Source organism: Labrus mixtus, chromosome 14 (genome assembly GCF_963584025.1).
Source record: "Labrus mixtus chromosome 14, fLabMix1.1, whole genome shotgun sequence".
Lineage (NCBI taxonomy): Eukaryota > Metazoa > Chordata > Actinopteri > Labriformes > Labridae > Labrus > Labrus mixtus.
Window position 1 is genome coordinate 3,438,391 of NC_083625.1, and position 18,022 is coordinate 3,456,412.

The following is an 18,022-nucleotide window of genomic DNA, read 5'->3' on the forward strand; positions in this document are numbered from 1 at the left end:
ATCAACAGCATCAGATATCTTCACCCACTCACCCGAGGCCTCTTCCACACCACGCGTCCGATCCTGTTGCCCAGGTAGAAGAGCGAGTCGTCGGTAGCGGGGAAGCGGGGGTCCTCAAAGAGGAGGCCACTCTGCAGACACTGCCTCTTCAGGGTGGAGTACTGCTGCCCCTCGAAGGCCTTCACTGAAGTGAACATACTGCCGCCCTGAGGGACACCAAAAAGAGGGAGGGACACCTGTCAGGCTTAAGTTGTTCTGCACGTATCACACACACAGATACACATCATATCATCACACAGTATTCAGTCAAAAAAAACATGTTTTTTTTTCCTTCAACTAGCGGCTTCCCCCATGGCATTTTGAAAACCAATTTTCCCTCCCTACACCTCCGCTCTCCTGCTCACACAAAGCTGAGTGACAGCAGAATCCAGCCGACTTTAATACCTTTACACTGAAAGCTCTCGGTGGAAAACAGCAAAGTCGATGTGCTCTGCGGCCTCCACACAGCCTGGATCCACTGGGTCAAAATGATTAATCTGCCAATTCACTGATATCCTCCGGGGCCTAATTATCACTGTTCTACATTAAAGGAGCCGCGGACACATTGATCAGATCAGTACTGGCAGAGCATGTTGGACCGGAGGCGGTCTAAGACGGAGGTATTGGAGGAATAATCGATACTGAAACAACACAAACCTTTTAATCTGAATTGTATTTTATGACTTCACCATCGAACACGATTCATGATAGCTGTGATCTTAAATACAGAGATTACGCGTCGAAAATGACACCAACACAGAAGTCCATGTTGTACTGCCGATATAATTTCCTGTATTTATCAGTTGAGGAGGTCAAAAACACTTGTGGTGTGAAGGTCTCTGAAGGCCACAAGCCGTAGTGTGTCGGTCTAATAGAGTGAATCAAGTTGATCTTCATACTACAAGTGCTGCTGGAGCGTTTTGACCTCTTCAAGTATTTCACTCTTCACACACCTTGGTAGATGGTGAAGTTGTGCCAGAAAATCCAACTCAGCTTCTCCTTTAATTCTCAGCTGAACGCTTCATTTACTCACTTTCCTCAACAATATTCGCTCCATCTTAAAGGCAGGGCTGGTCATTTCCAAGAACTGGCATGAATTTTAAAGTAGCATTCCCTCAGTGCTCCGTCTGCACCCACCCCTTCCCCTCTGTGCTCCCTCTAAAGCCACCTACTGATCAGACTGGAAGGTGGACGCGTTGTAAATGGTAAATGGCCATGAGTTTGTATAGTACGTTTTTCATGATTTGGTCTTATGTAGTTTGTATTTTCAGTTTATATTTCTTGTTTTAATAGTTCTCGTTTCCTAGTTTAGTTTCTAGTGTTTTTATTTTGGTATTTCTCATCCCAGTGTTCTAGTGTTTATCTACATTCAGTTCCCTGTGTGTCTTCAGAAGTGACACAGAAGGGAAGAAACACAGAGACTAAATAGACATGGGGTAATCAAACACAGGTGAGACCAACAAGACACAGGTGAAGACAATGAGGGCGATCAAGTCTGGAGGGAAACACTGAGGACAACTACAAAATAAATCATGAAACACTGAAGACACACAGGGAACTCAACGTAGATAAACATTAGAACCTGGAACACTGGGATGAGAAATACCAAAATAAAAACACTAGAAACTAAACTAGGAAACGAGAACTACTAAAGCAAGAAATATAAACTACACAAGACCAAATCATGACAATGTTGGGGCTGGGGATCGAACCCTTGACCCTCTGGTTGAGAGACGACCAACTCTATCAACTGAGCCACAGCTGCCGTGTTGAAGCCATTTTCCATGAGGTTAAAAACCCACTCAGCTCCAACGTTTTTAGATTGATTGAAAGTCAGGTAGAGATAATATTTCCAACATGGCAACTGTGGTTTTAGGGCTTCATAAAGCCTCTTTGGAAATCAATGGGTGACGTCTCTGAGTGGACGTCCATGTTTTATACACTACAGTCTATGGTTTCAAATCTTTGCTTAAAACTCAGACTTTGCTCTGGCTTTTAATATAATTTGAGCTTGACATTTTGACATTTTGACATTTGTATTCATGCTCCTATTTATTGTGTTTTTATTGTGTTTCATTGTATATGTTATTTTATTTGTTGGTTTTACATTGTGTTTTTGTACAGCACTTTGGTCAATCTAGGTTGTTTTAAATGTGCTATAGAAATCAAGATTGATTGGTTTCTTAAAAGGAAGAGGAATGTGTGAAGCAAAAATGAAACCATCCTCTTTTTTACTAAACTGTTATACGAATCAAAGCCTTTACAAGCCACAAAGAGAGTGCCTTGTTTGAATGTTTTTTTCCCTCTTTCAGATAAAACAATGATGGGAGAATGATTTAAAAAAAAAAAAAAAAAAGGCTAAATTAGTTTTGACCTGAAAAGTCTGTATCAGTCAGGCTTCAAAATGAAAGCATTGATAGATCTGGCTAATTATTTAAAGAATGTTTCTGACACACACACAGGGAAAAGAAAATATGTGAGAGCTCGTTAATGCTTCACAAACCATCAGTCAGATTTGTCACTTTCATGAATCTTTGATGAAGACGTTTCGATCAAATGGCTTCAGGAGAATCTGGAACTGTAATTATTCCTGAATTAAATGTTCCTCAAGAAATTTGGATCTGGTAACTCTTGATAAGAGTCTGTGTTGATCTAACGTTTTAAAAACACACATTCATACTGATGGTAGAGGCTGCTGGGTAAAGTGACCATCAGAAAAGAAATGATCCCATTCATACACGTCATACTCGGCGGGAGCAACTTGGGGTTAAGCGTCTTGCCCAAGGACACATCAGACATGTAGCTGGAGATTGAACCCCCGACCTGAGAGACGACCGACTGTACCAACTAAGCCACAACCACCCGGTAGTGCACAAATATGGCGAGGATCATGATCACCAAGTCCTTCCATTAAAACAAGAGCTGAACAACAAGAGAGTTTCATAATCTGTACTCTTTTCAGAAGAGGAAATCATTCATGGCTGAACTTTGTTTTTCACCTTAATTTGCAATCTGTCTTTTCCTCTCTTATCGTTTCGTTATCAATACATCTGCCATCCAGAGGTTTCAGCAATGCAGAGAGATAAGTTAAAAACACTCAGAGCAGTGTCAGGTCAGTGAACGCCTCTGCATCAATGTTTCAGGCCTGGCTGCGCTGCTTGCTGGCTGACTGACACACTTTATGTAAGACGGGCTACAAAGAGCTGGCTGATATGATGATATATTTAAGAGAGTGAAAATAGAAATGTGAAAGCCAATTTTAGGTTTAGGCAATTAAGGCTGTCAAAACTTTCTGATACGAAAGAGTGGTATCAAAAATCTTAAATATCCTTCTTTTATTTAAAAAAAAAAAAAAGGGTATTCATAGATCAGCTTGGGAGGAGGACTTGGGGGTAGCTTTGACAGAGCAGGGATGGAGAAAAGTCCTGAAAGGGGTGCACACTCCATATGTGCCAGACACGGCCTTATTCAATTAAAGGTGCTGAATCGCCTTCAATTCAAAAGTCAAGCTCTCAAAGATGTTCCCACTGAAGATCCAAGTTGTGACAAATGTAAACTCTCACCTGCCTCCTCAGCACACTCACTCTGCCATTGTCCTAATTTGTCAAGCGATTGGAGCTCAGTCCGTCCAACACTACCTGATGTTTTCAAATCCACTGTCCAACCTGATCCCATGATCGTCATTTTAACGCATAGTTGGGAGTTAAAAAAAACAGGAACCTTGTCAGCATGGAGACTATTCATTCTCCAATGGAAAACACCCTAATTCACCGAGCTGGACTCATAATATGGCTCATCTGATAAATTCTGCCACCAGGGGGAGTCTCAATCAAAATAATTAGAAAAGATGACGTCGAGGCTGGCGGGGAATCATGGGAGTGATCCTCTCTGGCTGCTACCCAACCCAATGAAAACGACGTCCGAGTTGACCGTAGTCAAGACTAAACGGGCGAAACCGACCCGGGGAAGAGAACATGTTTTACAGGCGAGCTAATGTATCCGAGTTTAATTCACATGACGTTTTTTTATCGCAGTAGCAAATACAGCGACAGTACGGCAGCTTTCAGGAGCAGCTCACGCTTTCTTATGCAGCGGTCTTTGACGTAACATCCGGTGTTTCCCCCGGCAACGATAAACATGTCGTGTCTATGGTCGCCACCACAACAAGACATGTCCTGTACAACTCTAAAATGAAGGATTTGATAACTGTTGGATTTAATTGAGGTAGTGTAAGTACAAAAACGGTTGAACATAGGTTAAGTCAATTTGTACAAAACATTAGAAGTAAATTTTCACTGACTTTAACCCACAGATAAATAATGCCAACACCTCTGTTTTTAGAGTGAAGGTCCATCCCTGTGTTCTTCTTGTAATCACATGTATTCAGACACACAAAGACAGGTAGATTTGGGATCAGCTGCTGCTTTACCGAGATGGCTGAACTCACCGTACTGTTTCCATGCCAAGGTAACCCGTTTAAGGAGCTTTAACAAGATTCCCCTTTAATCACAGCTGGACCCTGCATGACCTGTACAGTGTACCGCTCTGACATTAACAACGTCTGACACTAACACAGGGTGCTGGTGAGTATCAAGACTCAGAACTTAAAGACATTATATATTTTGCTCACGGAGAGATCGGTCTTCTTTAAATGGATCATTTTGAGCAACGCAGATGAGTTCGAGGACACGGTGGGCGTTCCTTTTGTTTGGTCTGCAGGAGTGGTAGGGGACCATGGACTGACAAATCCACATCTACATGCAGATCGATACAGATCCGCTGTCCTCCAGGTTAACTGACGGTCGCCTTTTGATGATTAAATTGGCAAAGAAGCACCCAAAACATCTGAGAGTTAAACTGCAACAAAGGCTAAAACAAGTCTCAAACCTCTTATTGGAAACAAAGTTAGAAATTTGTACAATCTTCAACAGAGATTGTCCAACCACCGGGACATGCCATTTGTCAAAAGAACCTCAGTTTGGCCTTTGTGTTGTGGTAATGGACATTTTATGTATGCTAATATTAGCTCACTGGTGACGCGTGATAAAATAAATGACAAAAGATATCTTAAATGTAGTAAAATGTGCTCCTTTTTAAAACTGGTGGATAACAAAGTCCAGAAATTAAGACTTTAAGAAAGAACACTTGAGTTCAACTTAGTCCATAGATGGTGTTAGCCGAGCTAGCGTCTTGTGCTCGTTTGAACCTTTACTGCGTTGGATGCTTCAGACATTTTGAACAGCAGGGAGGCGGGGATGTTCAGATGATGTAGGAGGAACGCTCTCTTTTCCCTCTGATGCTGTTTGTCATTCATGGTGAGAGAGAATAGAGCATGCTTCAAATGCCCCGTGCCCACATCATATGCCACCACCCAGAGTGGAAATAAGTGGAACAACGGTCAACAACTGCTGACTGACGCACACGGCATCACTTCACCGATCAGCAACAAAAGACTGTTTCTTTTTTTAAAAGACCTGCGTCTACAGAGTGGCAACAATTTATGATCGCTTTCACTGGCAAGTTTCTGATAAATACTTTACTGGCTCAAACCTACAAGTATTTAACAAGTGAAGTAATAAATGTTGTTTTCAGTTTTCCTCTCTGGATTTAAATCATTGCGATCAGTTACTTAAAAAAGTGTCTAATATAAAAGCTTGATTATCTCAAACACATTTTATTGTGTATCAAAAATAATCTTCTCCTGCACACCTGTGTGCTTGTGACCTCAAGGATCTAAATGGGATCAAATTGTAAGACATTGTACTTTAATGATTTTGTATTTCACTTCAATAAAAATATCTAACCAGATATGTAGCATAGTCACCTAATGCCTACAAAACCCACAATGCAACGCAACAACTGACGGCTAAATTGGGAATTTTGGTATGTTATGCCCATGAACGCTTATGAGGCTTAAAGCAGAGATAAGGAGATACAACGGACACTGTTCAGGTCCTTTTAAAAACAGAACAGAAAAGTTGAGTATTTGGTGTTAATAGTTTGAATTTTATATACTTCATTAATCCCTGAAGGAAATTCTGGCACCTCTCCAGTTACCAGACCAACTTCCATATTTTGGTCCACACCGAGACTTGAACTGGTGACCCTCCGGTTTCCAACCCAGGGACCTACAATTTAAAGATTACTGAAGCAACACTATTAGGGCTTACTGTAGAAGTTTGTGCTCTTCATTTTTTGCTTCCATTGTGTCGACTCAAACCTTTAATCCGGAGAGTTGACTGCAGATTGATCAGAGCTGACAATAATCGTTACAGTCCCGTTGAGATTACAGTTTAAGTCTTTACAGACAAGCCAACCTTCTTCTAATTAATTGGGAATTAGTCAGAGAACCAGATCAAGAAGAACAGCTAACAACACAAAAACAAGCTCAAACATTTAATGATTAGCTTGAATATTAACTGTATGATATAAAAATCCATCATCTATTCCAACCTCTAACCGGCACGGCAGTGAAGGAAGAAAAACAAATCCACTTGAAGTCTTTAAATGCCACCTTAGCACCAAGCAGCACTTTCAAATTAAGTATTTTGTTAATTGGGCTGAGCTGACCTGCTCACCTTCCAGCGGTGCTCAATGATATCTATTATCTGGGGAAAATGGAGGGAACAGAAAATGGACGGGTGCCAAAAATAAAGGACGACAGGAGCAGCTTGAAATCTAACTACTCTACCTTTCAGACATAATTAACCCAAAGGCACAGGAAGCTGAGTTTTCCTGACATTCAGAGAGATCCAATTTCTTTCAATGGACTCGTGTGATATGTTGATGTGAAAACAGGCAGCGCAACACAAGCTGAGCTCCAATGATACACGTCACACTCTCAAAGAAACCACTAATCGTAATGGTTAAAAAGTATAAGAAGAAGATCTCTTCAATCGTCCTGATGCATTTTAGGGCTAAGGTCAAACAACTCTTGTGTTTTTTCATTGTTTTTATCCTCTCTAAAGGCGTCAGTCTACTCAGTCTGTGACTTTAATTAAAGGAAATATCCATTAACTCGGATTCAGAAGCGTTAAAACAAGCTCGACGACTCTTGAGCGAGTGATAAAGTAAATTCCTGGGGGGAGCGAGGAGGTCGCAGTTGGAAGCTAAATCCGACAGATGGCCTGGTGTCTTGGCTCGTGACTGCGATGGGGGGAAACCATGCTGTCATCTGGCCTCTGTGGACGGCCAACAGCCTAAACCTGCAGAGAGAACCAATCCTGAGAAAGCTGCTGCACTGGATGCCTTCACTGCTGCTGTGAAATCATAGAGTTTACTGAATGATAAACACAGTATATCGACAGTATAACGTCGAAATGATCTGAGGAATTGTAATGTTCCCCGATTAGGGGGGAGCTCGGACAATTACGACGAGCTAGAAAATCCATTAACTGATGTGAAATCTCCCATTATGGAAAACACGTCAGCTAATAGTTGCCTAGTTACACATCCAGCAAGACGAGGAGCAATTTTAGCATTCAATTCATGTTTCTGACCATGCAATGAATCTAAATCAAGCCTGCCAACGTTGTAGTCTGAAAAACAACTTCGATCTCAAATTATCCAAAGAGCTGAAGATTCATGAATGGCCACTTGGAGCCCTCCAAAAGCAAGTCACTCCCCATACATCCAGATGCAAACAGCCCGACTTTACAGCAGAATTTAACATGTTTACTGCCAGGTGAAAAAACCTAGTTTGGTCTCTATGATCCTCTTTTCATGTAAACCACATGGGATGAATTTATTGGACACCACAGCTGTTATATAAATGATATTAAAGGCCTAATAGGCTTGTAGGCATAATTAAGAACATAGAGACTTTGACTGCTTGAGGTCATCTCAGCTAATTCTAGTCAATGAACTTAACTCCTCGCTTGTGTTTGTGGTACGGCTTTGATGTGCTGTTGTTGCAACAACAGAAGAAAAAGAAAACAGAAGAGTCAGCACACTAAATGTCCTTTAAAGTCTTTATATGTGATTTTTCACACTTAAATATAATATAAATCAAGTATCTCCTCTGAAAATAACTCTGTGAGTCATGACTGTCTACAATGGGTGTAACACCCGAGTCCCACTGTCTGTGATGTTTTCAGAGTCCTATCTTCACTTTGTTTACATCGCCAGGACAGCCGGCTGACTCCTCCCCTCACGTATAAAAGTTGTTTAATTGAGGGACTAGAGAAAAGAAGAATAACATACTGTACTCGCTGCTTAACTGTGTTTCTAGATCACGCTCATTTCAGGTAAATTTACATGTGAAGATACGAGCATAATAAAGATCGCTAGCATTAGCATGCTAACACAACAATGCAGCGCGAGTTGTTTTGGTTTCATGCTGGTGCTCAAGGGCGACATCTGCTGGATCAAAAAATCACATATAAAGCCTTTAAAGTATGTTTTATCTCGGTAGAGAAGCAGCGAACAGATCAAAAATGGACGCTTTTCTACGCAAAGCCTTCGACGCTGATGAAAGCTTTGCTCCTCTGCAGGTCTAACGTCTGGTTCAAATATATTTGTTTCTAGCCACCCCAAGAAAATAAACCCTTTTGTCAAACATGACAAACTACGAAACTTTTAAAATGACTAGAGCCCGACCGATTAATCGGCCAGCTGATAATATCGGTCAATATTAGCTTATCCAGTAACTATCGATATCGGCTAATTTAATCGCAGATATGAGTAGATTTATTCACCAGTCAAACAGCATTTTATTTGACATTCATTGTAATACACTAGAAGTTGTCTGTCACCAGTAGAGGGCGCTACATAGATTACAACAAGCATCATCACTCTCCAGAGTTTCAAGCGGTGATGCATGTACATGCTGCGTTACTTTCCAGTTGAGTGACCATCTTGTCTTCATTTTATATCTTTTCCACAAGTGTTTGATAACTGCATGGATGTGTATATCTGTATCTATCTCTACAGATACAAAAAAGGATATAAGAAAGATATCGGCTGATATATCGGTATCAGATTTTTTCTCTCTCCCTAATACCCATATCTGTATCGGCCCCAAAAATCAAAAATCGGTCGGGGCTAAAAACGACAGTTCAAAACTAAGTGGTAAAGTTACAGTAGATAAATCCTCATTTTAAAACCTTCATAACAATGTCAGTCTCCGTCACCTCCTGAGAAAAATATGTGGTCCTTACACATTTGATTTTAGTATCTCCGTTCTCACTGAATTCAGATTCAAGCTGCTGAAATCAAACCAAAACACTCAAACTTACGAACCAGCTCAAAGTCACTGAAACCTTTCCCTCTTTGTAGTTTCATAAAACCTCTTTTTCCTCATAGCTGACGAGAGCCGACTCTTTAATCGGCAGATTTTCCTGTGATATATAAATGGAGTAATTAAGAAAACCATGAAGTATTTGCAGGTTTGATCAGTAAGCAGAAGGTAATCGGCAGCCCGGTGAATTATACAGTCTGACCTCCTGTACGGCTCTTTTCGCACACAGAGGCTGGAACGAGTCTGTGTTGGCTTGTCTGACATGTTGTGTTGAGGGCGGGGAGGTATTGTGTTCCTGTTATGATTAATTCATTTAGAACTAATCAATTTTAAAAATGACGTCCACGTCTCACAGAGTGTGCAGCGTCTCGGGATGCCATACGCCTCCGCTCTAATTCAAAGTTATCCGTGCTTGACGTGATGTGTGTGATGTAGAGAATTTAAAACATTACCTGTTTCATTATTTAACTTCTTTTTTTTAAATTTGCATAAATAGCCATCTGTACCACAGTTGTGTTAAATTGTCGTTGATCACAGGTTTTAAAGAATGCATTTCTAAACCGCGTCAACATCTCTGAGCTGTGACAAAAACATCTCACAAAGATTAAATATGTAAATAGTTAAAGTTCCTTGATATTAGTTTGATGACATTACTTCTTTAAGTTGCATTGCACAAGCCAAGGTGCAACACTTTGACATATTTCTGTGTGGGCGCTGGGCACTAGCATGCTTTATGTGGGAAATGTAGTTGGACTGCATTCGAGAACAAAACATGACCTGTGATAATATAAGATTTCAGCTCTCCTACGAGTGGGAGAGCAAAACAGATGGCGAACTAATGAAAGGAATAAGTTGGAAAATTGAATAAGAAGACGCCTACGCTACAGGAAGTGTGGGTCCGCGACGAAAACCACAGGAGATAGAAGTGATTCTATTAGCCGGGAGGTGGCTCTAAGTGGCCTGAATGTTCATTACGTTCATGAGATAATGAACAATAAAGACACAAAAGAGACAAAAGATGGTTCAGAGAGAGAGGATGTTGGAAAGATGGCAGCCCCATTTTTTATCATACCAAGTTATTCCATCACCAGAAATGTTCCTTTGTCGTCTCTTCCCACCAAATACTGATAAGTGCTCGACCGATGCGGGAACTTTGGGGCCGATACCGACATACCGATATATCGGCCGATATCTTTCTGTGATCTATGTTCGATCTTTACAGATTTAGAAAAACACATTTATTGAATTTATCCTTTAAATGAAGTTATCAAACATTTGTGGAAAAGAGAAACAGAAGACAAGATGGTGACTCAACAGAAGAGTAACTGTGCATGTACGAGCTTCACACTCTGGAGAGTGACGATGCTTGTTGTAATCCATATAGCGCCCTCTACTGGTGAAAGAGAACCGCTAGTGTAATACACTGAAACTCAAATGAAATGCAGGTGAATGAATCGAGTAAAATCGGGCATATCTGTGATAAAATACTGATCGTCATTTGAAATGCTAATATCGGCCGATATTACTGATTAGCTAAACCTGCATATCAGCTGATCCTGAGTACTGTCACCATACCAGAAGGATTCATCATCAACTAGAATAAAGCATGAGCATGTTGACTCAATCTGAAGTACGAGCAGCACTACGCAGAACAAGATGGAGGACACGCCCACTGCTCACCGCAAAGCACTGTTCAAGCTAACACTGAAATAAAAACTACAAAACAAAAACGGACGGAGCCCGCTGCAAGCATGTCAAGCAGGACGGAATAGATCGACTCGGACAGGAAGTCGGACAAGTAAAACGTGCAGAGCGTCCGGGCAATTTCAAAATAAAACACTACATCCAGACTCATGATTGCAGTTTCATCACTTTATCAACATGACGTCAAAACAGGCACCAAACGAACAACAACGCAACCTCAGAAAAAGACAAAACAACATGTTTGCACGTTTTTCTCTCACGCTTAAGAGACGGTCCCAGTGGGGCAGGGAGCACGCCGTCCAACGGAGCAAAACAACGGCGTTGCAGCGGGTACAGAAAATGTGGAAGTTGGCAGTAAGTCAGTACTTTTTCTGCTCTAATACAGTAGATTTTTTTGTACTTTTGAAGCCTGATCCCGCTCTTTTGGCGCTCAGCATTTGAGGCTGTTTTTGTTTGGAGCAAAGCCATTCAACATTCAACATTAATTTTCATTTTACCTTTATTCAGTCTCGAGAAATCATAGAGGACAAGCCCTCATTTACAATGATGTCGAGAGTACAATTAAAACAAAGTCAATGAATAAAGAGCGACAGCAGCGACTTCCGGATATGGCGGCGAGCTAGGTGGACGTGGTTACTCATGCTCTGTTGCTAATCTTGAAATTAATACTTCTTACTTACAGAATCCCAAACAACAAAAAAAGTGACTCAATTTACTGCACAGTAGGCGTACAAAGAAGATGCAGAGAAAGGGAGTCAGAGAGAAAACCTAAAGCAACTGAAGAGCTCGTTAACAAAGAGTGACAGCAGTACGACAAACGATCTGTTGCCGGGCAGAAGTGAGCGGAGGTGGAAAGTGTCCGCTGAGGACGAAATGACAGTAAAAATAATTCATGACTGGCAGATGATGCAGCTCGGCTCCCCGAAACAAAAGAGTCATGATTCAGAGACGACAGCTCCTGCAGCAGAGAGGTGAGGAGCTGCAGGGGGAAAAAAGCCGATCAATCAATGATCAATACTCCGAGGAGCCGGTGTAGAAGCGGCCTTTTCCAACAGACCGGGGAACGCTGCGGTGCAGAATAATATAATACAGTGTGTGATGCAGTGTTTGTAGTAGCGTGTGTTAATCATCGGCTACACTTCAAAACTCCAACGTGTTGATCCGAGATGACAAATAATTCATGATGCTTACTCTCTCTGCTCATTTGTGACTCCGCTAAGCTTTGTCCTCAATGTTTCATCCACTGTTTACGGAGCAGTATTACAAGTCTGACAATCTTGTGAAGTGAGAGACTAAAGCAGTGCTGATAAACAAACAGACCCAGTCCAGACACAGACCCAGACCCAGACCCAGACCCAGTCCAGACCCTCCTATGAGCTTCAGGACAGAACACTGACACAAGTGATGCAGAAAGTTGATTTAGATTTCTTTATTTTTGCTATGCTATCCTTCCTGAGCAGGTGTCAGCGCTCATCTGAGGATGTCAACATTCATTTCATTCAGTTGCTTCGGGTCTGGCTGCAGAAACCACAGAGTTATTAAAACTGTGCGTCGGCAGATTTGGCCGCCGCACCGATAACACGGCTAACAAGCACCACTCGGTGACACCACTGTGTGTGTTAGCTGCAACAAGTAGTGACATGTACAGACGGCGTGCAGGAGCAGAAAGGGGAAAAAGCAAAAACATGTTGCTAAGAAGGGGCCATGAAGTGACACTCCTGCAGGGTGAGGAGAAGAATCTTTATTCTAAAACATCATTATTTGATTTATAAACTGGACTGTCTAAACCAGGGGTTCCCAAACTTGTCAGGTCGTGACCCCCAAAATGAGGGTGACACAAACTGGGGACCCCCCACTGTTCTTTAAGGTGACAGCCACGCACACACTAATAAACCTATCCAAAAACTAGTAACTCAAAATAATACAACAGCCTAAAAACTATAAAGAATTTACACATTCATTTGATTTGATTTCACTTCATGATTCTGTCTTATATAACACTGGACTACTTTTTGTATATTTACAAAAATGGGTAAAAATATATACTTTTAAATGATTTTTAATTTTTTATGGAAGGCATCTCGCGACCCCCATCTTGGTGGCTGGCGACCCAACCTCGGGGTCCAGACCCCCACTTTGGGAACCACTGGTCTAAACTATCCTTCACCAACTAAATGAACCATCAATACGTCCGCTCATTGAGCCCCAATAATGAGTAGCAATGAATTTCCAATCCTTTATTCCATCTTTTTATCAGATATGCACGATCCACTTTTTTTTCAGTTCTGATCCGATTCCAATAAGTATGTACCGATTCTGATATTTTAAAATAAATATTTACTTGTGTTATTATTGATGCTTAAGGTTTACACAAAGCTGTAGTGAACCCGGCATTGCTTTTTGCTGACTTTGCAGACAAACAGGAAGCAGCAACAACTGCCAGGGTTTTTTCAAATTAAATCTTTTAAACTGAAGTTTAAGGGTTTTACTTTTGATCACATAGAGGGCGCTGTTCCATCTCGTCTCAACGTCGTCATGGAGACGATTTGTGGACACTTCTTACAGTTCAGTCTGAACGTCTTCAAAGTGAGACTGTACCAGCTGAGAATGTTTAAAGTGCCCGACCAAGTAAGACTGTACATTATTGTAAAAGTACAGAGCGGTCCTAGATGTCTTTGTTATAGAGGGTCCTGATTGGATGAACACACCTGATTGCAGCCTATAAGCGGTGTGTGTAAAGCAGGGGCGAGATGGAGGAGGCTGGACCTGAGTTTGCACCACTCACACAGAGAACATATCAGCGCTCCCATTGGACAGCACTCACACAGAGAACGTATCAGCGCTCCCATTGGACAGCACTCACACAGAGAACGTATCAGCGCTCCCATTGGACAGCACTCACACAGAGAACGTATCAGCGCTCCCATTGAACGTATGAGCGCTCCCATTGGACAGCACTCACACAGAGAACGTATGAGCGGTCCCATTGGACAGCACTCACACAGAGAACGTATGAGCGCTCCCATTGGACAGCACTCACACAGAGAACGTATGAGCGCTCCCATTGGACAGCACTCACACAGAGAACGTATCAGCGCTCCCATTGGACAGCACTCACACAGAGAACGTATGAGCGCTCCCATTGGACAGCACTCACACAGAGAACGTATCAGCGCGCCCATTGGACAGCACTCACACACGGCCACATGGAGCGCACTGACTGAGCAGCACCATGGACAGCTCCTGTGCTGCAGCAGGGAAAGAGACCAGGCAGCAGACCCTCCTTTAGACCAAATCAAGTGGTCAGAGGAAAAGCCAAATCTACTTATATTTGAGGATAACATACAGCCAACCTACACTTAAACAGCCCCCCCCCTCTTTCTCACAGCTATAAAAAGAACAGCCTGTTACTTTAACTGTATTATTCTCTGTATGCTGTTGCTAGTGACTCTAGGCTAGTTAGTTTCCTCTTGAGGGACCATTCCAATCCAGATGTAAAGCACGCTATGTTTCAACTCACACTAAGAGAAGCAAAGGAAAAAAACATCCAGAGGTGGGATCTTATGATGTGAAAGATGTGGTGCAAAATATTAGGCTGGGCAAAAAACAGAAACCAAAGGAAAACACGGCTGCACATTGTTGTCGAGGAAAACAGTATCTCCTCTTCTCTGATTAGATATCATGATTATAACTGCTCACCAAGCTGTGTCACCTCATTACGGTGCACAGCGGGGCAGCGGCAGATTCTGGTCAGAGATCAGGGTGTAGAGTGTGTTCAGGGAGGGGGGGGGGGGGTGTTGTCGTTGTTGGGTGGTGGAGGGGTGGAGGGGTGGAGGGGTGGAGTGACTGATTGAGTCTGCTTCTGCTGACAGACTGATTACACTCCGAGAAGTGAACAGTGAGCAGTATAATGCACCAGTATACAACGGAGGACAAGAGAGAGAGAGAGAGAGAGAGAGGGAAGAAGAAGAAGGAAGGGAGGGTGCACCAGATCCCTCATCCACCCCCACAACACAACCCCCCCGCACCACTCTCCTCCTGCATCAGGGAGGAGGAGGAGGGCTATCCCGGCCTCCCGTCCTCCTCCTCCATAGCATCGTGATCTCCTCTCTGCAGTATCTACTTCTCCTGCTGCCAGTTTACTGTAGGCTTGGCCATGACATACGACACTTACACTGCAAGTCACTTCTCTCTCTCTCTCTCTCTCTCTCTGCTCACAATCCCCCCTCACACGTCCATTTTCTTCACTTTTTCTTCTGTACATTCAAACAGCCCCGATGAAGCAGCTCTTACAAGAAATGATCAAAAAGAGGCGGTCAACAATATACCGAGATAGAAACTACTTTATTGGCTTTAAGAATAAATGTGGTGGTTGCTATGCCTTTACTGGAGTCATGTAAAAAAAAGTAATGCATTGGTTTTTCATCTTTTTTCAAGAGCCCAGGATGGAGATTTAGATCGGGTCTCCAGTGAAGATCAAGTCGAGAAGAAAGAGGAATAATTCAGCATTAACTCGGACTATATATACGTTTAAGAGTGAACATGTGAGGATCAAATCTGCGATTAAATCAGCCACTGTTGGTCATTTCTATTGATTTTAGACCCCCGTAGAAAACCCCCCCGAATAGACCCTGCCAGGGAGTCTCAAGACCCCCACTTTTCAGAACATTACGCCTGGCATGAAGCCTAAACTGGAGCGTGCACACATGGGGGTTGGGGGTTGGGGGGGCATAAGACTGTTAATGTGCATTCATTCCCCTCTCTTGGTGCTCTGCAGAACAACACATTCCTGCAAATTATTAATTCATCGCTCTTGATGCGGAGGAAAACAGCGGCAACAAAACATGACTCAAGAGCACACTAACTAAGTCCCTGATGAACAACAACACAACTATACCAGCCGCTTTAAACAGTCCAGTGTGAGCCACTGTGTGTGCATGATGTTGTTATTTAGTGAGAGCTGTGTGTTGTTTTTTTTTTTTAAAGGTGTTTTTTTCAAGCATGTGCCTGCAGACATCACTGCTCTTGAATGCTCCACTGATGTTGTTATTCTCAGATATGGCTTCCATATAGGACTAAAAGGCAACTGTTGCCTGATGTGCATTCAAATAATTTGAATAAATCAGATGTGATGAAGACCTTTTTACATTAAGCCAGCTAAAAGCATGCTTCATAATAAATATGTAAACAAGTCCAGCTGACTATAAATAGGAGCAAAGGCAGGAACAATGGCTGTGATATCCGATATATAGTCCATTTTACATCAGTAGGCTACAACACGGTGGTTTGATAAATATTTCCTTTAACCCCCCCTCCACCCTCACCTCACGCTATCAGCTCAGCCACCCCGCACACACACAGGCCGTATAAATCAGTAAGTAATAGGATCTCGGATCTCCTGAGATTTAACAAGCTGCAGCCGACCGCCGCCTCTCCATCTCCGGCAAGCCCCGTTTCACCTGCCCGCCCGGGAAGCAGTCTGATCCGGTTTGCCTGTTTAGCGCGGGTTACCTGATCTGAGGCCTCTCTCCCGTGGCAACGTGGTTCTCTCTCGGGTCCTCCTCCGGGGTGGGGGGGGGGTTGGGGGGGGTCCAGCCGGCCCGGCTCGCTCTCTCCTGGGGGCTGCTGGGAATCCTCACCACCGCTCTTCCCCTGCCTGGTCCGCTGACGGAGCTCTCCTCTCTCCTCTCTCCTCTCCTCTCCTCACCCGAGCGAGCCGCGTCAAGCTGGCCGGAGGAGACGAGGGGGAAACCGGAAGCTGTGTATTTCCAGTTAACAAAATAAAAGAGCACTTGTCTAGAAAACAAAACAAAAACTTAGCAGATTTATTAGGCAGTTTTCTAATGATGAGGATTTGGAATAAATGTCTACGGTGACTGGGAAGTGCAAAGCAAGATTACAAAGTGTGAATCACTTTTACAAAATTTGAGACAAATTTACATTTAAAAAAACATTTTTTATTAAACAAAACTACGACGGAGGATTAGGGCCATGTTAAAAAATTTAATTAAATTTCGAGATTAAAGTTCTAAATTTACGAGATTAAACTCGTGAATTTACGAGAATAAAGTCGTAAATTTACGAGATTAAACTCGTAAATTTACGAGAATAAAGTCGTAAATTTACGAGAATAAAGTCGTAAATTTACGAGAATAAAGTCGTAAATTTACGAGTTTAATCTCGAAATTTTTTTATTTTTTTTTTTTAACGTGGCCCTAATCCTCCATCGTATAAAACCAAAACATTATTACCAACGAAAAAACTTATTTACAAGATGTGAAACATTTTTACACTCGCTTAGACAAATTTTCAAGTGGCAGAACACGTTTTGCTTTGCACTTCCCAGCCACCGTAGATGTCTCTGCTCTTAAATTCACACTCAATTACAGTTACAATTTAGATACATATTTGTAAAACAGGCTATCTAGTAAAATAGAGATATAAATAATAATTAGAAATGAAACCAATTATATACAAGTAGTTGTCTAGGCTTTATTGTGTCTTAACTAAAGGATAATGATATTTATGTTTAAAAACATAAATATTATCAAACTCGGTCTGATGTAATGTGAACTTACATTATTCAGAATAGGAGTAATACACACTTTGTCTTAGTCATGTTGTACTGTATAGCAGCAGTCATAGAAAGCCTCTTGTCCAATCAGAAAAAGTTGGGTCATAACAAACTGTTGAATAATGTATCTTATTATATAATTTCAATCAACACAAAGTGGCAGAAAAATCTGTTTGTGATATATAAAGTTATTTATAAATTACAAATTAAATTAAATTGAATGGGAAAGGTGACATTTTTCATGTTTTAAAGGTTATTAAGGGTTATGAAGTGGTATGATGATTTTGTTTGTATGATTTGTGATGTTTTATTTTGAAGGTATGAACAGGAAGTCATGCTCAGTAAATGACACCGGTCCTCAGCTCAACCGCGAGAGGAGGCTGCGCGCGGATTCGGGGTGGGTGGGGTGGAGGAGGTGGAGGTTGAAGGCAAGGGGATTGCTGCAGACTGCGCATGCGCACAGTTAA

At 42.1% G+C, this 18,022-nt stretch overlaps 1 protein-coding gene across 2 annotated transcripts in view; it reads right to left on the reverse strand.

Annotated features, from left to right (window-relative positions):
• Window positions 1-16,680, reverse strand: part of capn5b (calpain 5b) — a 61,233-nt gene extending 44,553 nt beyond the window's left edge. The window contains exons 1-2 of one of the 2 annotated variants that reach the window (XM_061056131.1): window positions 16,493-16,680; window positions 33-206 (exon numbers count right to left, since the gene is read on the reverse strand). In XM_061056131.1, the coding sequence (XP_060912114.1) occupies window positions 33-197 (165 nt within the window). In that variant the 5' untranslated portion in view covers window positions 198-206; window positions 16,493-16,680. Of the gene's footprint in view, window positions 1-32; window positions 207-1,072; window positions 1,390-16,492 lie in introns of those variants that run through there. The other variant, XM_061056132.1, reaches the window with a different exon arrangement.
• Between the last annotated feature and the right edge of the window lie 1,342 nt (window positions 16,681-18,022).